Raw genomic sequence first — 22,314 nt, 5'->3', positions numbered from 1 at the left:
AATCATAAAATACTATATAGTTCCAACTATTACCTTACTTTTACTAAAATATCCTATAAGGTGCAGATTGGAGTAGGTCGGTCTTAGTTAAGCACACAATCTTAATTCTAACTCTGGGTCATCTTAATCTAATCTTAAACCACCCCCCCCCCCCCTAAAAGTTTAAACTAGGGCATATTAGGGCATAATTGAATGTGAAGGCCAAATTTTCACTTCTTTAACCTAACCTATGAACAATGCCCCTAATTTCGAACCAAAAACGAAAAAACAATACCCCTAATAAATGTGTACACTACTGACACACCTATTACGATTTTGCTTAAGTAAATGCGTAGGACAATTCCTACCCAAAAGACCAAAAGACTTGACCGAGATGTTTTGCCTCGGGACTGGAACAGTCTTCCCCATTTTAATAAGACTTGAGAGGAAAAGTTAGGAAATAACTGAAGTTTAACGGCTGGAAAACAGACAGACATTCGGTATTTGTTACATTTCTCCATAAATTTTTTGTTATATCGATGAGTCTGTTTTCTCGCTAGAATGGTTGTGCGTTCGTTCGTCCATGCTATGTGGTGGAGTTCGACGATTCGATCTGAAAAATCTGAAGTGCGGTTCCGTGAGTGAGTGTGCTCCGTGGTTTTTCTTTGCTCGTCTTTGGCCACTGATTACGAATAATTGTAGACGCGAATTCAGATATTGAGATTTGAGAGAACCAGCAAGCGTTATGGCTCCAGAAGGCAGTGTTGCGGAGGTGGTCGAAGCTGCAGAAGTGAACAAGAAGCTCATCTCCAATATCCTTATCGTTATAGGTAGCTTGCATGATTTTCTTCTGCTTTCCATTTCTGTGTTCTTCTATTTCTCCTCTTCTTGTTTTCTTACCATATATCTCGGAATTTTACTCCTACCTGTTTACTATTCCTCTCTTGGTTTTGATTTGAAGTACAGCGATGCAGACTGAAGCGCTTCCACTTGTGAAAAGATTCCAGCTGAGAGAGGATCCTGACTCTGTGTTAGTTATTTCCTCTTTTTCCATCTCTATTCGCCTTCTGTTCAGCTTTTTTTTTTTTTTTTTTTTTTTTTGGTAAGAAGAAAAACTTCATTCATTGAACTTCAAAAAGGGATATTGAAACGTACCAAAAAAAGTAAATACCGAAAGATAGATGTATGGAAACACAAGCTTCGCTTCGAACAGAAGCATTCGAATCCAAGGAGAGGAATTTGAAACTATCATAGATAGACAGGGGTGTCTAAGCTAAGATGTGGGTCAATCCCAATAAAACTTTAGACATAAATGCTGCAAATACAAGAACAACTAATAAGCTCAAAAGATGCGAATACGCATCCTCCATCACAAGGGCCCAAATACAGGAAAACACGGTACAAAGGTGGAGACTGACACGCTACAGGGGTAGAGAGATAACACGCCATAAGGGCGGAGAGGTAATATGCCATAGCGGCGGGGAGATAACACGCCACAAGGACGGAGGAGCTATAGCGTAAACAACTACTGGATCGAGTTGGAAGTTGGAAGTGCAAGGAAGTTCTGCCGCTTGACTTCATGAGAAGAGTGGAAGTGCTAGTGTTTCGGCAGCGGTGACTTTTCCTTCACCAGATCTGTGGCCAGATGATGTTGCGATAGGGGCTCTGGCAGAGGAAGTTGTAGGGGCTGCAATGGTGGCGACCAACAGCATAACAGAGGCTACAACATGGACTCGTGGCGTCAAAACTTTCAGATCCGAGGGATTTACTTCCAAATCTGGCATCGACAAGAAAGAGGGGAAAAGAAAAGTAGAACAACAGAGAAAGGAGAAAGAGGAAGAAGGAAAACGGAGAAAGGAGAAAGATTTATGAGAAGTGAAGAGGAGATAGGAGAAAGGAGAAAGAGGAAGAAGAAGAAGAAGAGGCGGAGAGACAGAGGCGGGGGAGGATAGCTTTCTAGAATATCCGTTTTCCACTTGCCTGCTCGTATCTCTTCGGTTTTGTTATTTAGAGTTTACACAATTCATTGGTTGCTCTTACTTTTATCTTCAAAAGCTGCACAATATTGATTGTGCATCACTCTATTAGGATACTCTAATCTATTACTACTGTTGTTTCTATACATTTGCACGTTTTTCCTACCTTATGGAATTATCATGTTGGTAACTAGAAATGCATCCCTACATTTGGCTTTTGTGGTGCTCATTTTTTATGTGAACACCAAGCCCAGTCCCCATCCACCCCACATAAAAAACCCTTGCCCAAAGAATTGGGTGCCTTGGTGACCAATTCCTATGCCCCTTTTTCCCTACCTAATAGTCTAATACTATTATGATATTGTAATTCAACAACAACAAGCTTTGTCCCAACGACATTGTAATTCGAACAGAAGGTGAGGGCACGAGCCAAATTAGAATGGCTCTCCACCTCGACTTCTTGTCACGGTCTGCAATTCTGCCCTAACTGCTGATCTTGGCCCTTGCCTCATCCATATTGATGCCTCCAGTGCCAAAGTGATTGGAGTCAACACTATGGCTATCTTCTTCGACTGCTTTGTCGGACTTTCTTGTTTTCTTTCCTCACATTCTCAGCTTCTTACTGGCTCAATTCCGTCCAGCCTCTTTGTCCAAGATGTGAAGGTGTCGATGTCTCATTTTAGGCATTGTTGGTAGATCTGCTTCTGCTAGGTATTTGACCACTAGGAGCTTGCGTTTAAAATTAGTGTGTTACTACCGCTATCTGTAGATCTAGTCATGGGCTACCATTGAAGGATCATTTGAGGTCTTTGAACGCCTAGGGTTTGAATCAATGAGGAAATTGTTGGATGGGAGAAAGTTCCAGCGTCTGGACTAGGGTTATATGCTTCTCTCTACCTTTGTCCTCCTCTCTCTCCCTTTCTACTTCTCCTCTTTCCTCTCTATTCATTCTGCCCTTTACTTCTCTCTCTTCCCTCCACCTATGCTACTCTCCCTCTCTATTTGTCTATTTTGTTTTCTCCTCGTCGCCTTCGTTTCTCCCCCTCTACTTTTGTCTACTTCTCCTCCTCTCCTCCTCTCCTCCTCTCTCCTTAGGACTACTTTTCTCCCTCTCTATCCCTCTCTTTCTATGGTGGTCTACTTCTCCTTTGCTTCTCCTCCTCTCGTGGGAGTAAGGCTTCATTTTCTTGTTGGTCCGTGGGACTGGTGGGCGGTTCTCCCTCTCCTCTCCTCTCCTCTTGCCTTCCTTCTCAATCTCTTTCTCTTCCTTTCTTCCTCATTTTGTCAATTCTTCTTCCTTTTCTTTTTCTCTTCCTTAAGCCTTTGCTTCTCTTCCTCCCCCTCGCCATCCCTCATCGAAACAAGTGGTATCAACTACCCCGCTTCTAACTTGAGAAATCATCCTTGGAGCTGCTGCAACTTTAGAAATTCCTCCAAGGCCACCAACCTTGATGCCTTTTGCGCCTTTGCGATGTTACATCAGTCCTTGTGATGTAACCAGGATTGGCAACCATAGGCCCCTTCATATTTTAGGCCCAAATTCAGCTCACAATCATGCGACATTAAGAGTAGGTCGAATTACTATCGAGGTATTTTGGTCATTTCCCGACCTTCTTTTGGGCTCCAAAGTGCTCCAGAATAATCTTAGGATCGAGGATCTACTCTTTGTTTTTCATTTGTTTAGTTGATTAGAGTCCCAGTTAGAGAAGGGATCTCCCTAGTTGAACTCCACTTTTTACTAGGAGTTTAGATCTACTTTTTGTTTTGAGTTTGAGGCCTTGGTTAACAAGTTATTGAAGAGGTGCTTCTAAGAGTCCTATTTGGAATCCAAATTCAAGCAGGATTCCTTTTGGAAGTTGGATGTTTATTTGCAAGTTGAATTTGTTTAGGAACTCTTACTTAAGAGTCCTTTTCTAGTCTAGAAGGTTTTTTTTTTTTGGATGAATAAATAATATATTAAAAGCGACAAACAACACAACAAGGAAGATTACAGAGGAACAAGGAAAGAGGGAGGAGCAAGGAGCTCAAGAGGGGGGGGGATGAGAGAGCAACTGAGACCCCGGAAACTAACAATTAACCTATTTCTGGGATTGTTGGCAACAGGGGGATGGGGGAGGGATAACAATCTAGAAGAAACATCAAAGTGGATGGCTTTCCAAATCAAGTCTAAGGATCGAGATTTGGAAGTCCATCTTCTAAGATTGTGCTCCCACCAAGTATGATGGATGGCGGCACTAAAGACTAGCTTGCCAAGGCAATCGCAAATGGATTGACCGGCAAAATTCCTCGAGATCCAAGACCAATCACGAACAAACCCGTGTGAGCGTCCAGAGCGGGGCCAAATGGATGCGAGGGCTCTATCCCAAAAAGGGCGGGTGAAAGGGCAGGAGAAGAAAAGGTGGTCAATGTCCTCTAAACCACTCCAGCAAAGGATGCAACAAGGGTTGGCAGGGATGTGGCGGCTAATGAGGAAGGAATGGGTAGGGAGGGCAAGGTTTGAGGGCTCTCCAAAGGGTTAGGGAATGACGGGGAACGTGGCCTTGGAACCAAACCAAATGGGACTAGGGAACAAGGGGATGGGGGGAGCGGATAAGGTTCCAAGCGGAGTAAGTGGAAAAGGATTTGGAAGGCGAAGGTTAAGTCTAGTTGTAATAGGGAATTCTAATCCAAATTGAATTCCCTAAGTTGAGTCCAAGTATGTTCCCTAATTAGGGTTAAGTTAGAGAATTCTAGTTGTTCCTTCAATGTAATGAGGCTAAATAAAACCCCCACACCTTGTAAACTAATCAGATTTGAATGAATACAGAATTAAATTGAAGGAAGTCTTGAGTGGAGCTGTGGGTTCCCTAGGAGGGAGGCCCACTGCTGTGGTTGTTTATAGTTTCTGCAATTCCAGCTTTCTCTTCTCATATTCAAGTTCACAGCAGTCCCAAGAATTTTCAATATACCAGTAGCCTTCAAATGTCCTTCTTTCCAATTAAGTAATTACAACCCCAGCCCCGTTCCCTACCTGTAGCCGTTCGCCCAAACTCTTAAACCGTAACCCTGAATGCCCCTATCACCCTTCCTCTATTTTTTTTCTGGAATTTTCAGACTTTTTCTTAGACCTAAAATTCAAGGTAAGATCTATGGTAATCTAACGGTTAAATCTGTCCCAAACTTTAGAAGCATCATTCACCTAACTGTAGGGACCTTCCCTCCTAATTTCAGCCTAATCTGACCAAACCCTAACCCTAACCAAGAGTCCTTAATTCTGATATTACATAATAATAAAGCAGAACTAGTTCTCTCAATTTCCATCCCTAATTCAATCTAACCTATCCTAACCCTAGAGACCCTCGAAATCATAAAACCCTAAAATTCCTTACACCCTTGGTGAAGAATAATTCTGCAATTAAAATTCTGTCAAAACAGAATTATCTTCTTCTAGTTCAGTGCTAATACAGCTTAGCCGAGTCTTAACAATCTTCCATATCTTACTTCAGCCCCCCCCCCCCCCCCTTAACCCTAGCTGCAGGAGTTGGAAGCTAAAATCCTCTATCCAGAGGGCCTATTCGGATCTTATAAGCTTCTATCCACCTGCAAGTTGTCCTAAACAGCAGAATTAGGGCTTGGAGAATTAAGGCTTGGGTTATTGCTGGTTCTCTTAAGAGGATCTTGAAGACTCGCCAAGACCCTGGGTGACATCACCTTGCTGCATCACCCTGTACTATTGCTGCAACAAGGTTTAGCTTTGGCCTACTGGCCTTGGTTTTGATCCATTTTGGCCCAGTGTTGTGCTAATATTGTGCTTTTTGCTGTAAGGCTGTTATAAGACTATGTGCCACTGTGAGCGCTGTTAACTTTTCTCTTGCTTGCTTTACTATTTTTTCCCCCCATCTCATTTGGGTATTCTAATTTGTTTATTTATCCAAAAAATAAATGACATTGTAATTTGACTACTTGAATTAGGAGACTTGTTTGTCAAAACTATGTCAATTCCTGGACCCAACTTGTTGAGCACCAATTTACATTTTATGTAATAAAATTGAAATTGCCAAATCTGCATGAGTTAATGCTTCTTATGAGTAACCAGGAGATGGGTTTTTTCTGAGTCACTGTTGTCTCTTAGATGGTTTCTTTCAGAGTTGTTGTTTTGTTTCTCTTATGTGGACTAATAGTAAACCTGATCTAATACGGGGTTGGTTAGTACTTTCTGATGTAGTTTCTTCTGTCTTCGCAGTTTCCCTAAAGGGGTTCCTTGGGTCAGATATCAGGGTATCTACAAAGATTTGCATATTAATCTAATTTGGCCAGGAAAAGATCCAGTTTGGGGTAATTTAATGTTTCTCAAATTTTAGTTTATTTTTCAATTATTATGTCTTAAGATGAATGAGCATATGTTGGAGATATGCGTGACAACGCCGACAACTGATTTTTTTTCCCTAATCGCTTTGAATGAGTAACATTGTTACTTCTGAAACAAGTGATGACCTCCCCCAATAGAATTAATTACTAAAATAAAAATAAAAATAAAAAGACTACATCGATGTACCCTCGTTGGAAAGCTTGTTATCACTATCAAACGAATTGCCATCCATATATTGCCTGATCCCCTGGAATTATGTTGGTCATAATTCATAAACATAAACTAAACAAAATGAAAAAGCAATCTTATTGACTCTGATATATGAGATAGTTTTCAGATCCTGCTGCAGAACTCTCTGTTTAAGTGAAATGACCCATTTTACCTTATTTCTTGATTGAAATATTTTATTGCTTTTGGAATTCAATGCTGTCTGACCCCAGCATATCTAGTCTATAAACTAACTTCTGCAACTCGAACAGCTTATTGAATTTAATTCAACTCTTAGACACTTAGGAAAGTAGATCTTCTACTGCAACTGGTGTTCTCACGAAATTTTTGCTTAAGGTGCATGTCTGTCCATTAGAATTTAGATTCTAAACGGACTTATTAAGAACAAAATGTTCTAGTAGAATAATAATAACTTGATACACTGGCCCGAAAAAATAATGGATAAAACACTTGAATAGTGTATGGATCCATTACTAGGCATTCTTGTCTTAAGTAAATGTTGGAAAATTATGTATCTGGGATTCTAGATAATAGCAACTCCATAAAAGCTACATATAGTTGTATCTTTCCAACATATTTATTGTTGCCCGATTGACAAGTTCTTGAGATATCTTTTCACAGGTGTTGATAGTGTAGGCACAGTTGTTGCATCCCTTGTAACATTTGCTTCCATTCAAGCATTCAAACCGGACCTTATAATAAATGCAGGCACTTCTAGAGGCTTCCAGGTGTGTACATGATATTTCCCCATGTTGGTGTTTCATCAGATATACAGTAGTTTTATGTTGTACACTAAGACATGATGCATCTTGAAGCATTATTTTATTTTTATTTTTATCTTTTGAGTGGGAGGGGGAGGGTACATTTTTAGCGTTGATTATGCCATTGCCTATTTACATTTAGTGAATCTTTGCGGAATTGTATGGTTTCTTCATCTTATCCTTTTTCATAATATCTTAACTAAAGAACAAGCGGAGAATGCCAATGAAAAAACCTATTATTTCTGATTATTATGTGGAGTCCAGAACCAAATATTCTAGTTGTTTAAACATGCTGTTTCTTCAAAATTATCATTGGCACTCTCTGGTGTTTCAGTTTCTCTGCCTTTCCCATTTATTATCCAGCTAGACAGATAGGTGCCTTTATGCAATGTGTTTCCAAAATTTCAGTTTCCGTACCCTTTCTATTTATTATCCAGTTAAGACTCATAGGTGTCATTATGCATTGCCTTTGCTTGAAAGTATCATAGAACAATTAATCTTTCTACCACTTTGTGCTTTTTTCTCTCTTCCTTTATACCCTGGTTCTGTTATGAAAGTATGAAACTACTAGTTATCTGGCTGATTTGTTTTGTACTTACACCTGTCATTTCATGACTGGCTCAGAATGTGAATGAGTTACTATTACTTATTTGTCCATGTTGTAACTGTAGCATCTCTGTTGGTTGCCAACACATGAGACTTGAAAACTTTCAGGCTAAAGGAGCGTGCATTGGGGATGTTTTCCTGGCTTCTGATGTTGCTTTTCATGAGAGAAGGATACCTATACCTGTAAGCATTTATGGATATTTTGTTCGCCATCATTTTCTGCTTTTGGAACTTTAACCAATCTGTTTGTTATATGGTAAACTTTCTTCAAAAGCAATTCTGTGGCTGCATTCCTTTGATTATTTCCAGATGAACTTAAGTTCCCTTTGAAAAGGGTGCTTGATCTTTCTGACTTTGGTCAACAGGGATGATGTAGGATGGTATTTCACTGAGACTCATGTTGGCTGTTAGTTTCTCAAAAAATTTTGGATATGAATATCAATTCTGAACTCTAAAAGTTAACAATTTAGGGTTCGGAACATCATGAGTTACTGGTTAAACTTGGGATTTGAGGGTGAAAAGCCAATTTATTGTCATCTGGAGATATTTAAGTTTCCAAGGATTTAAAGGATCATTGCAAAATATTGGGCAAGTGGGGAACGGAGAACAGTGATAGAAACTAGCATCTAGACTCTAGATAGTGTAATTCTTATAGGGGAATCCATTAAGAGTGATAACTAAAAGTCTTCTTTGAAGGATTCAGGAATACATATTGAACAATAAATACATGTTATTCTTGTCTTTCAACTTGAGGTTTGAAGGTACCCATAGCCCAAATCTATATTGGAACCTGGCTTCAATTCTAAATGAAATCAAGATTTCAAACTTACATTATCTTCTACCTCAAGATAAAGTTGTATGATAGCATGTACATTCTTATTAAAATTCACACATTTCTTTTATCTTTCAGCCATTAGTTAGTTAGTAGTAATTCTTTCTCTGTTGTGAATTAGGGTGCCGAGCAAGCTGTTGGGTTTGGGTTTGACAGTTTGGTTTGGTCTAATTTTAGTGTGAATTCTAGGGAAACCTAAACAATAATGAGTTTTCAGTTTTGGTTTGGGTTGGTTGGTTTTGGCTTTTCGTTATCAGCCCGTCAAACGAATACTTGGGCCGCAAGTTTCTTGTAGCACAGGTCAGAGTAGTTTTGGGATGTAATTTTTTGATTATTTTTTGTTGTAACTTAGACTGATATTTACTTTCCTAAATAGTATAGGACTGTATCTCTCTATTATAAAAAAAGGATTACAAGAGGAGAGGACACACACCATACCTCTCTCTTCATCTTCTCTCTTTCCCACCATCGTCTCTTGATTGATTTATGTTCTCGATAGCTTCATGGCATCAGTGTTGTAGTTTGATCTAGGGACTTCTCTCTCTCTCTCTCTCTCTTGCTCTCTCTCTCCCCTGATTGACTTCAAAGTTATTGTTGTTCTCTTGGTTGCAGCACCACAAAGCTGCCTACTATGTTGGTTCAGTGCTATTGAAGTATATACACTTGGGCTATTTACTGTTCACGACACTATTCACGTGAACAGTAAAAAAAATCTGTTTTTACTGTTCATGGTACTGTTCACGTAAACAGTAAAATCTGTGTTACTGTTCACATGAACAGTATATGCTAGTGATGCTACTCTACTTTCTATTTCTAATGTTGGAGTTTTGCCTACATAAGTTTTGGGAGTTTTTATAAAGCATAGTTTCTATTTTGGTGGTAGTTTTTATTTTCCGAAGTTTTTATTTTAGGAGCTAGGAAGTTACTAAAGTTGTAATTTTTTGTTTCCTTTTTCTAGAGGACAATTACTTGTCTCTCAAGTTGTATTAGATTCATTAGAAGCTATAAATAAAAGGGCTCTGTGATTCTAGACTCTTAAGCAAGAATCATAGGCTTCTTCTACTTGTTCTTCATCTCTCTTCTCTTCTTCTTCTTCTCTCTTTTCTTTGTTCTAGTTCAGCTGTTGTTTTGATTATTTAATGCTTGTTTTCTAACATGGTATCAAAGCAAGTTTAATCAACTTAGGGACCGTTTTCTCTCTCTTGGCTGCCTAGTTTTTTTCTTCTTCTTTTTTTCCTTTTTCTTATCTAGGGCAGCCCCAACCTTCACTGCAGTAATTGTGCATGGCTGTCCTTCTTCTTTAACTTTTGAAGCACCAAGTATCTATGTATTAATACCACAAAAAGGCCCCAAGCTTTCTGGGGATATGTCTACCTACTTGATTCAACTGAGGCTGCTACTACCCTTTTTTTGTGTGCAAATCTGAAGTTCAATCTGCACTATACTGATGTCTTGGGATTCCTCTTGATTCTTGCAAAGATATGCCCATAATTCGGATTGCAAGACCTAAGTATTGTCTTCCATTGTTTGTACTATAAGTTTAGTTGCAAGTCATATACTAGTACCCTTGTTTCATTGAATTTCTCTCTTCTGAAAAATTCTGCTGCTACCTTCTTGCTTTACTACTTCTTCCGTTGTTTATTTCAAAATCAAGTTTAGCCTTCTTTTTATCTAATACTTCTACAAAGACCTAGAGGACTATTTTTCCTTCATATCGAGATCTGTTAGAGTTTCAAATCTAGCAGAAGTTTGCTGCTATGGTCCGAGATCTGATATTATTTGTTACTGCAGCAATTGTTATTGCACTTCTTCCGAGTGGATTGCTGCAACGACTATTGCAATTTTGAGATTCCAAGCTGGTTCAATATATTTTTTTTCCTGATCTAATTTGCTCCTGCCTAAGGGTTAGTGGTGGTCCAGAATTTTTTCCCCCCTTGGTGCACAAGACTTTGTCCTGTGAGACGATTTTCTGCTGCTTGATCAACTTTATTGGTGAATAATACACTGCTCTATGGCTGCTACTTTTCCTTCTTGGGTTTCTTTTGTGTTCATACTTTAAGATGCTTGTCCCTGGTCATCATTAATTGTCCACGTGTAATGCTACACGTGAGGGGGAGAATGGTACCTTATTCTATATCTACTCAAGATGTGCTGGATATTATTTGTGAAGATCTTTGTCCTCAACTTATGGCATTTTACAACGATATCATTACATGTCTTTACCTATATTGTCCTTTACCTAACTACTTGGTCCATAGTAACCCATACTACCTTACCTACTTGGTCCGTAGTAACCTATAATGTCTTTTACCTTACCTACTTGGTCCGCAGTAACCCATACTGTCTTTTACCTTACCTACTTGATCCGTAGTAACCCATACTGTCTTTTACCTTACCTACTTGGTCCGCAGTAACCCATACTGTCTTTTACCTTATCTATTTAGTCCACAGTAACTCATACTGTCTTTTACCTTACCTATTTGGTCCACAATAACCCATACTATCTTTTACCTTACCTACTTGGTCCATAGTAATCAATATTGCCTTTTACCTACCCATACTTTACATGTTACTTGCCTTCTTGTGAAGCATTTATATGGACATTGGAGTTGCAATTTTGAAGATTTAGCATGGATATTTCTCCCTACTACCGGCATTACGTGGATAATGCCTTTTGCCTACCTACTATTTGCCTTCTTATGAAGCATTTATATGGACATTGAAGTTACAATTTTGAAGATTTAGTGTGGAAATTGCTCCCAACTACCGGCGTTATGTGGATAGTGTCTTTGATCCTGCTATACTTGTGGACTTTGTTCGTCTTCAACATCGTCGATTGTTCTCATTATTGGATGGTTCTTTGGACATGAAGAATTAAAGTTTTTTTTAAGGTGGTGTTGATTATCTTCTTGGTGAAGTTTTTTAGTGTTTATCGACGTCTACTATTGCTACACGATTCAAGATTGGTGCTACCTTTCAAGTTTATTCTTATTATGCAAGCTGAAGTTTTCTTTGTGTACACTCCAGCTTGAGGGGGAGTATTGAAGTATATACACTTGGGCTATTTACTGTTCACGACACTATTCACTTGAACAGTAAAAAATATGTTTTTACCGAGTTTTTACTGTTCATGGTACTGTTCACGTGAACAGTAAAATCTGTGTTACTGTTCACGTGAACAGTATATGCTAGTGATGCTACTCTACTTTCTATTTCTAATGTTGGAGTCTTGCCTACATAAGTTTTGGGAGTTTTTAGAAAGCATAGTTTCTATTTTGGTGGTAGTTTCTATTTTCAGAAATTTCTATTTTAGGAGCTAGGAAGTTACTAAAGTTGTAATTTTTTGTTTCCTTTTTCTAGAGGACAATTACTTGTCTCTCAAGTTGTATTAGATTCATTAGAAGCTATAAATAAAAGGGCTCTGTGATTCTAGACTCTTAAGCAAGAATCATAGGCTTCTTCTACTTGTTCTTCATCTCTCTTCTCTTCTTCTTTGTTCTAGTTCATCTGTTGTTTTGATTATTTAATGCTTGTTTTCTAACAAGTGCTATTAAGATATACAAAATGCCGATAGTTATTTTTTATGCACCATTAAATCTTCTGTAATCTACCTTTTATCTCTACTCCATGGCTGAAGCTACAAAAGTTGAATCGTTTTAGATTCAAATCACACCAACAAACTGAATGGCGTTGGTAACTATTTACTATGGTCCCAATCGATGCTTACCTACATACATGCAAAAGGAAAAGAAACATATCTGACATAAGACCAAGGTACAAAATTTTCGAGAGGTCCGCTGGTTCGTTACCTAGCGAACCGGCGAAATCTTGACATAGCAAATTACACAAATTAGAAATGTGACTATGTGAGCCTCTGAGGTAGAGTTTTTAAAATATACAATAATGATATACCCTGCAAACAAATCAGATTGTCAGTATAAAATATTAAAAAATTACATTTGATAGTCTAAGTGTCTAACATGTCACTTTCACCATTTCACGTTAAGTAATTTTTTAATAGTCTAAGAGTCTAACAAGTCATGTCACTTTCACTATTTCACGTTAAGTTATCTTTTAACCTTTTTTTTTTTTTTAACAATTTCATGGTTTTAACAGTGCCACGTGTGTGGCTACAAATGCAAAATGTAGCCTCTAAGTCATCCACTTAACTTTTTGAGAAATACCAAAAGTTCATTTCATATTCTTCATTTGTATAGTTCGGTGATGGAAGAACTTCGTTAGTTTGGTGATGGAAGGCTAACCAGCAAGAGATGCACTCATCTTCTTCTTCTTCAAACTTCAAAGGAAGGTTGGACCTCACAACGAGTTCAACATGGAGACGAGCTGCACTCGATTTCTTGGTTTTTTTTTTTCGGAATTTGTTGTTTGACGACAACATTTCTTAGGTTCGATGGCAATTATCACTGATATTTCGCTGGTTTGGTCATTTTCCGGAGAGATTGTGTGGTTTCGTTTTTCGGTGAGTATTTCGGTTCACTACTCACCGAACCAGGCGAAATTCGCCGAAATGTCTTACCTTGCATAAGACCCACCATAATTGGAGACATCGAATGAGAAATCTACTACAGAATTCAAAACATGGAGTAGAGACTATTCCACCATTAAAATCTGAATCTGGAACAATGGGAGCGACATATTGTGAACAACATCATATTTCATGCTACTTCATTTGGGATGACCTGAAGGAAACCTACACTGGTGAGAAAAATATTTCTCGTATTTACCACCTCTATGAAAGTGGTTCAATATTATAGAAGGAGATCAATCCCTAATTGACTACTACAAAACATTCAAAGGGGTATTTGAAGAATTGGCTGTTTACCAACCTTTTACTATAGATGCTAAAAAATTACAAGATCAAAGGGCTGAAATACAATTGGCAAAATTCCTAGCTGGTCGTAGCCCAAATTATCATCCCATTTGTAACTAAGTTCTGACAAGTGAAAAGGTACCATCTCTATCTGAAAGCTTCTTTAGATTACAACGCATGACTCCTGTAGGGAATATTGTTGCTCCACATAAAGACAATTCAGCAATGGTGGCTAGTCACAGGCGAGGGTTCCCATCTAGGGCTAGAGGAGCCTTAGTCCGTGGACGTGGTAGGGGAAGAAATCCAGCTTACTCTGAAAGAGCATCAAGGACATGTTCTCACCGTGGCAAACAAAATCATACTGAAAAACATGTTGGGCAAAGCATGGTAGACTAGAATGGGTAGACAATCCCAACAATCAGTAGCGGTCTGAAGTTGCAAACACCATTGAAGCACCTTTAAGTTCAAATCCAGGCAGTTTGGCTACTAAAGATGAGATAACTCATATTCTTCAACGCCTTCAACAAATTGAAAACTCTCTTCAACCTACCTCAATTATGACATTGGCACTCTTAGGTAACCTTGTTTTCCTTTCTTCTAGTCCTAATTCTTGGTTGATAGACTCTGGAGCCTCCTCTCATATGATAGGAAATTCCACCCTACTTTCTAACGGCAAAGAAATTTCTTCACCCATTATATGGCCAATGGCACTACCATAATTGCCATAGGAATTGGAGATGTATCTCCTTATCCCAATTTCACCCTAAAATCTAACTTTTCATACCTAATTTTCATGTCAACCTTTTATTTGTTAGTAAGTTTTCCCGTGACTTTAGTTGCACCGTTGTTTTTAATCGAGCTTTGTGTGAGTTTCAAGACAACGGGATAGGGAGAACGATTGGTTTAGGACATGAACGAGATGGATTATCCTACTTGGAATCATTTGCCTTAAATTCTATCATTGCTAATTCTGTGTCAAAACCGAGTGCCCTACAATGGCATAGATGTTTAGGTCACTTATCTTTATCAAAACTTTGTAGTTTCCTCTTGCAAAGATGTTACATCTCTTGAATGTGAAGCTTGCGAGTTAGGAAAACACCATAGAACTTCCTTTCCTTTGTTTATTTCTAGTAGTCCAGAAATTTTTGATATAGTGCATTCGGACATATGTGGTCCTTGTAAGATTTTAAATCAATTCACTTTATGAATATTTTGTGATTTTTGTTGATGATCATTCTCATGGTTATATTTATTAAAATCCATATCTGAATTTATTATGATTTTTCAGCAATTTTTTTTACATAAATTCAAACACAATTTGACAAAACAATTAAAAAATTTCAGTCAGATAATGTGTTCTAGAGTGTACCAAGAATGAGATTAATGTGTTCTGTGCTTCAGAAGGGACCATCCATTAGACAAGTTGCTCTAACACTCCACAACAAAATGGAATCACCGAGCAGAAAAACCGTCACCTCCTAGAAGTTACACGATCACTTTTGTTGCATATGAACATTCCCAAAAGGTTTTAGTGTGATGATGTCTTAACAGCCTATACATTGATTAATCGTATGCCTTTGTTGGTTCTTCAAAACAAAATCCCCTTTCAAGTGATTAATCTAGATTGTCCCATGTTTAGTCTTTCACCTTGAATTTTGGGGTGCATCTGTTTTGCTCATAGTTTTCATCCATCAAATAAACTGAGTCCTTGGGCTATCAATATTTTTAGGTTAGTCTAAAACCCAAAAAAGTTATATATGTTTTTATCCTATTACCCGTCGTCAATGTGTTTCTGCAGATGTCAATTTTTCGAAAATACTCATTATTCTTCCCAACCTAATTCTGAAAGATTTGATCTTCCTCTTCCTATAATACCTATACCTGATGTCTGATGAGCCACTAGTTGAGACACCTCTGGTTCCTATATGGACTTATCAAAGAAATAAGAAAATCACAGATGGTCCCAGGCATAATGATCATTCACATGTACTAACATCGTATGTATTTCTTGTTGCTGACAGTTTTGCAGACCTACCGATCACTCTTTAGAAACCTAAGAGATTCTGCACTCAGAAAAATACAGCCAACATCATCTACCCCATAACCAACTTTGTAGCTACCTCTCATTTATCTTCGGCCTATCAATTCCTGATAAATCCCTTAATGATCACTCTATACCCACTTCCGTAACTGAAGCCCTAAATGATTATGGCTGGAAGGCTGCGATGGACACTGAGATGGATGCTATGCATTCTTGTAACACTTGAACATTAGTGGACTATCTCTTGGAAAAAAAATTGTAGGGTGTTGATGGGACAATTGAGCCCTTGGGAGCGTGTCTTGTGGCCAAAGAATATACCCAAACGTATGGCGTAGACTATTTTGAGACATTCTCACTAGTGGCAAGATTAAATTCAGTTCACATTCTTCTTTTGCTTGCTGCCAATTTGGATTAGCCCTCGTACCAGTTAGATGTCAAAACAACATTTCTATATGGTGATCTTACAGAAGAAGTGTATATGGAGCAACCTCCTGGGTACATGGTGGGAGATCTCGCAAGATATCTCGGTTTTTTTCATAAACCAAGACGAGATCGAGATCGAGATCTGCGAAATGGGATATCTTGCTTGAGATCTCGCCATATCTCGCCCCAAATCTTGCCATATCTCGCTAAAACTCTTAATTTTTGCCACATTTTTTGCGGATTTCAGCCAATTTTTCACTTGCAACTACTCTTAGCACATCTACAACATTGAAGGAAGCTCAATCATTCTCTACTTGTCTTATGAACTTATGCGTTAATGACTTATATAGAACTTCTAACGGTTGTATAATTTTATCATTCTGTTCTCGAAAGTCAATTTTGTAATACTCATATGGATGGAATCTTGATGACATTTAAGTTATTTGATGTATTTGATACGCTTGCTTTTCATTTATATGCCTTAATGGTTTTATATTACATGTTATATAACCTTGCATTGTCTAATCCTACGACATTTCAGTTTCACATTATGGGTAGACTTAGAAATCATACTTAGGGCTGCTTTCTCACAAATCCAAGGTTACTAGCGTGTTCAAAAGGGCTCAAATAGGCTAAATACTAAGTTTTATGCCAACTAGGACCCTAAAACCCACCAAGATGATTTCTCGAGCAAGATCTCGGCGAGATGGTCGAGATCTCGATTTTTCATGGCAGCGAGATCGAGCGAGATCGAGCGAGATCTTCTACCATGCCTAGGTATGTTGCTCAGGGGTGGGGGGACTACTACCAAGGTGTGTAAACTCCATCGCTTCATCTATGGCTTAAATTTACCAAGAGCATGGTATGATAAGTTTGTTTCCATAGTTTCAAAAATTGGCTTCTGGACATCCTACTTAGATCATTCAATGGTGGTAAAAAATAAAGGAGACAAAATTGTGGTTTTAGTTGTTTATGTGGACGACATCATCATCTTTGAAAATGATAGGGAAGGCATTGATAAAGTAAAAACTTATTTACAGCAGCAATTTCAGATCATTAATTTGGGCTAACTAACCTATTTCTTGGGAATGGAGGTGGTGAGAAGTCAAAAGGAAATAAGCCTCTCCCATAGAAAATATGTCCTTGATTTACTAGTTGAAACTGGCAAACTTGAGTATAAACCAGTTGAAACCCCAATGGATGGAAAATTTAGTCTTGATGATAATGCGGAGGACTACGAAGATCCCCATAGATACCGACAGCGTGTGGGAAAGTTAATTTATTTAATAGTCACATGACTGGATATTTCTTAAGCAGTGGGGGTGTTGAGTAGGTAAATGCAAAAACCTAAGAAGAAACACTGGGGAGCTGTATGCAAGATCTTGAGTTTTTTAAAGAGTGCTCTAGGAAAAGGGTTAATTTACAAATCCAATGCAAGTATTGAAGTTCAAGCATACTCAAATGTAGACTGGGCATGTTCAGCAGATGATCGAAAATCTACCACATGTTATTGTACCTTCTTGGTGGAAATTTCATCACTTGGCGGAGCAAGAAACAAACCACGGTGGCACTTTCTGGTGCAAAAGCTGAATACAGAGCAATGACTCATACAGTGTCAAAATTACTTTATATTAAGGGGCTTATGTAGGAACATGGATTTAGAATGGAAGAACCTATGAAACTATTTTGTGACAACCAGGCAACAACCTACTTAGCCAAAAACCCTGTCTTTAGGGAGTGCACTAAGCATATTGAAGTGGATCTCCATTTGGTTCAAGATAAAGTACAAAAAGGCACCATTGTTCCTCATCTAGTCCGATCACATGATCAATTGGCAGATTTGTTTACTAAAGCAGCTTATAGACCCTCCTTCAAATTTGGATGTGTTAAACTTGGCCTTGGTAATGTATATGCTCCAACTTGAAGGGGGGGGGGGTGTCGAACAAATACTTAGGCCACAAGGTAACTGGGATCGCAAGTTTCTTGTAGTGCAAATCTGAGCAGTTTTGGGATGTTAATTTTTGGTTGTAATCTAGACTGATATTTACTTTTCCTAAATAGTATAAGACCGTATCTCTCTCTCATAAATTAAGGATTAAAAGAGGAGGAGAGGACAAACACGATACCTCTCTCTCCATTTTCTTTTTCTTTCCCACCATCGTTTCTTGATTGAATTCTGTTCTTGACTGCTTCACAGGCAATTCAATTTGAAAAAAAGGTGTGAACTGGTTCTAAGGAGGGCCTGGGGTGGGGGGGGGGGGTTCAGTTCAGTCCTATCAATCGTGCCCTGTTGGGTTAGACCAAACCAAGTTGACACCTAATGACATCCAAACCCATATACTGAATCGAGACAGATAAGGCCTTGGTTTGGTTTTGATTGGTCCAGTTTAATTGGTTTGTTGTTGGGTTGAGACTCTCATTGTGATTGTATGTCTATGTTGTCTTGTTTTTATTCTAAATCACATGCTATTTATTTTCTAGGTTTTTGACGAATACGGAATTGGTGCTCGTCAAACCTTTGCCACACCGAATCTGTTGCAGAAACTTAATATGAAGGTGATTATTCTGCCACCCATATGTATAGACTGGATATTTGGTCACATCATGAAATTTCAAATTGTACAATATACTGTTCCTTGATACTATCAACTTTGGGGTTTTAATTGTTTAATTATGTTTGTCCATTTTGAGCAGACTAATGTATAAATTTTGGATGTTTATGATTCTAATTGTTGCAAGTATATAGTTGTAAGAGAAGTGCTTTAGTTGAGGCCAAAACTAGGAAAATAATTTAAAGGGGAAAAAAATAATTTTGATTTCTTGAATAGCATTCCCCCCCCCCCTTCTTTGAGTAGAAGAGTATTAGGTTTTATTTCCTATTCTTTCAAATAAATCCTTAATTTATTGATAAACTTTGGAGTCTAGGAGAAAGCTATACAAAGAATAAGAAGGGTGGAGCAGTAAATAGACCTGGATGTACGTCTTAGGCGTCACCTGACGGTCAAAAGGATTGAAGCTAATTATCCTACACAAGCTTTTCTGTTGAAAGAAACGATTGTGGTGAATGGCTTATTGATCAATGATCTCAAGCCCTCTATTTATAATTAAGTGGAAAGTACACTATTACAAGGAATATAATTCTACATGAATACAAACTCTAATTTAACTACTAGTAGAATCCAACACTGCCCCCTCAAGTTGAGGTAGAGATATTAATCATGCCCAACTCGCCTACAATAGGAAGGAAATCTCTTTCTTTCAAACCCTTAGTGAAAACATCTGCTACTTGGTTTCCAAATCTTACAAAAGGCATGCAGATGAGCCTTTGTTCCAACTTTCCTTTGACAAAAAACCTGTCAATTTCAATGTGTTTAGTTCGATCATGTTGCACCGGATTATTAGCAATACTAATAGCAGCCTTGTTGTCACAATATAACATCATAGAGTTTGGAACTTGGACTCTAATATCTTGCAGCAAGCCTTTCAACCATAGTAGCTCACAAACTCCACGAACCATAGCTCTATATTTAGCTTCGGTACTAGATAAAGCTATCACATTTTGTTTCTTACTTCTCCAAGTAACTAGATTACCTCCAACAAAGGTACAATAACCTGAAATTGACTTCCTGTCTGGAGATCCAACCCAATTTGCATCATTGTATGCTTCTACTTTTAGATTGTCAGTGGGTGACAAAAGTATTCCTTTTCGAGGAGTTCCCTTCAAATACTGTAATATTCTTATAACAACCTTCATATGAGCTAAATATGGATCATGCATGAATTGGCTCACTATACCTACAGCATAAGCGATGTCTGGCCTGGTGTGGGACAAGTAAATAAGCTTCCTAACCAGCCTTTGGTATCTTCCTTTGTCCAATGGTTCTCCCTTTTTTCTTTAAGTTTAGCTCCAGCTTCAATAGGGGTATCAACTGCTTTACACCCCAACATTCCCACTTCTGATAATAGATCTAGGACATACTTTCTTTGGGATAGGAATATACCTTTCTTTGATCGAGCCACCTCAATCCGTAAGAAATACTGTAACTTTCCTAGATCTTTAATTTCAAACTCTCTGCCAAGAAAGTCCTTCAACTTTTGAATTTCTTCACCATCATTGCCTGTGATAACAATATCGTCTACATAGACAATAAGAAGTGTGATGTTAGTACCTGATTTCTTGACAAATAGTTTATGATCAACATTGCTTTGCTTGTACCCAATAGAAGTCATTGCCTTCAGGAGGCGTCCAAACCAACATATAGGAGACTGTTTTAACCCATAAATTGACCTCTTCAACTGACAAACTTTCCCTGCAGTATTGTCATCGGAGAAACCATGTGGGATTTCCATATAGACCTCTTCTACTAACTCCCCATGTAAGAAGGCATTCTTTACGTCTAGTTGGTGCAAGTTCCAGTCTTTGTTTACAGCTATAGACAATAGAACTCTGACAGTGTTTAGTTTCGCAACAAGGGCAAAGGTCTCCTGATAATCAATCCCATAGGTCTGGGTAAACCCCTTTGCAACTAGTCTAGCTTTCAACTTGTTGAGTGATCCATCCATATTTTGTTTAACCACAAATACCCATTTGCAACCCACTGGTTTTTACCTGGAGGAAGTGTAACTAGCTCCCCAAGTGTCATTTTTCTTGATTGCCTGCATTTCCTCTACCATAGCTGCCTTCCAGCTCTTATTAGCATAGGCTTCTTGCCAACTTTTAGGAACAGATACAGATGGCAGAGAGGATATAAAAGCACAGTAGGAGTTAGACAAAGAGTTATAAGAAACATATTTAGCTATGGGATGTTGAGTACAAGATCTGACCCCTTTTCAAACAGCAATAGGAAGATCAGAAGAAGATGCTTTAAGGGGTATAGTAGAATCTGATTCTGAAGCAGGAGACTGAAGTGGTAACGTATCACCTTTCTCCACCTGCTTTAGCCGGTTGTAATTCTTCATCTGATAAGTCTGCACCTCCTTATTCTGGTTAATTTAGTTTTGAAAGACCCCAACAGTGTGTCTCATAGGAGTGGTCTCCCCCTGGCTAGGTTCTTCACATGGTTCAGAAATTGAAGGGGGAGGATTAGAGTCCTCAAGTATATTGGCCGAAGTCTCCCCTTGGTCAGGAAACTCTTCTTGGACTCTTAAGTTGTGTTGGTGTGTGATAAGAAGATCTAGAGTCGGAAAGAACACCTCTCCTCTAGGACTCTCCCCCTGGAGAGGTGTATAGTAAGGGCAAAACTCATGAAAAATTACATCCATGGATACAATGGTTTTCCTGGAGGGAGGATGATAACATTTGTACCCTTTCTGAGTAGCAGAATACCCCAAAAATATGCAGCGTAGGCCGTGGGGAGCCAGCTTACTCTAGTGGGCTGTGATTCTGGCATAATACACGCATCCAAAAACCTTTGGGGGAATAACAAAAGAAGAGGCTCCCTGAAGAATCTCATTAGGACATTTAAAACCAAGTATCCTATTGGGCATCCTATTCATAAGGTAAGAAGCAGTGAGTATAGCATCACTCCAGTACTAGTCAAGTACATTTATAGCAATCATAATGGAACGGGCTATCTCTAAGAGATGCCGATTCTTCCTTTCGGCCACCCCATTTTGGGCAGCCGTATCAACGCAATTGGTCTGGTGTATTATGCCAGAGTCAGAGAGATATCTTTGAAATTCACCATCAATATACTCTGTGCCATTGTCACTGCGAAGGATCTTTACAGTGGCATTGTACTAAGTTTTAATCATATTATGAAAATCACGAAAACATCGAAAAATCTCTTTTTTTTTTTTTTTTTTAAAAGATAAATCCATGTAGAACGAGAGTGACAATCAATAAAAGTGACAAAGTACCTATGACCAGTAATAGACACACGTCGGCAAGGACCCCACACATCAGTATGAATTAGCATAAAAGGAACAAGTTTTCTATTATGAAGAGAAGGTAAATAAGTAGAACGAGAGTCCGCCGCAAAAATGCAGGCTTCACAAAAAAAATTATCCTCGTTACAAGAAGAAACCAAATCAGGAAATATTTTCTTAAGAGTTCCTAGAAGGAGGTGACCTAGCCTACGGTGCCACTGATGAAGGTCTGATATTATCGAATGGACCGGATTAGAAGATGTTGTCAAAGCAGACGCAGATTCTCCAATCGGCTCGAGCAAATAAAGTCCATTGTCTAGTTTACCACGTCCAATCTCTTTCCTCGTGACCAGATCCTGGAAGACAGTAAGATGGGAAAAATGTCACTTTACAATTCAAGTCATGTGTAAGACTACTGATA

General features: G+C 38.5%; 1 protein-coding gene across 3 annotated transcripts in view; it reads left to right on the top strand.

Annotated features, from left to right (window-relative positions):
• Window positions 1-373: 373 nt before the first annotated feature.
• LOC149017603 (5'-methylthioadenosine nucleosidase-like) overlaps window positions 374-22,314 on the top strand; it is a 33,641-nt gene continuing 11,700 nt past the window's right edge. For 2 of the 3 annotated variants that reach the window (XM_089151928.1, XM_089151929.1), the window contains exons 1-6: window positions 374-809; window positions 946-1,009; window positions 6,178-6,269; window positions 7,153-7,259; window positions 8,007-8,081; window positions 18,507-18,581. In XM_089151928.1, coding sequence (XP_089008054.1) covers window positions 725-809; window positions 946-1,009; window positions 6,178-6,269; window positions 7,153-7,259; window positions 8,007-8,081; window positions 18,507-18,581 — 498 coding nt within the window. In that variant the 5' untranslated portion in view covers window positions 374-724. Of the gene's footprint in view, window positions 810-940; window positions 1,010-6,177; window positions 6,270-7,152; window positions 7,260-8,006; window positions 8,082-18,506; window positions 18,582-22,314 lie in introns of all 3 variants that reach the window. The other variant, XM_089151930.1, reaches the window with a different exon arrangement.

The sequence above is a fragment of the Hakea prostrata genome, chromosome 4, assembly GCF_041222555.1.
Source record: "Hakea prostrata isolate BN-2017 chromosome 4, UWA_Hpros_2, whole genome shotgun sequence".
Lineage (NCBI taxonomy): Eukaryota > Viridiplantae > Streptophyta > Magnoliopsida > Proteales > Proteaceae > Hakea > Hakea prostrata.
The sequence above is the reverse complement of the archived record's forward strand: the minus strand, read 5'-3'. Positions and strand labels throughout refer to the sequence as shown.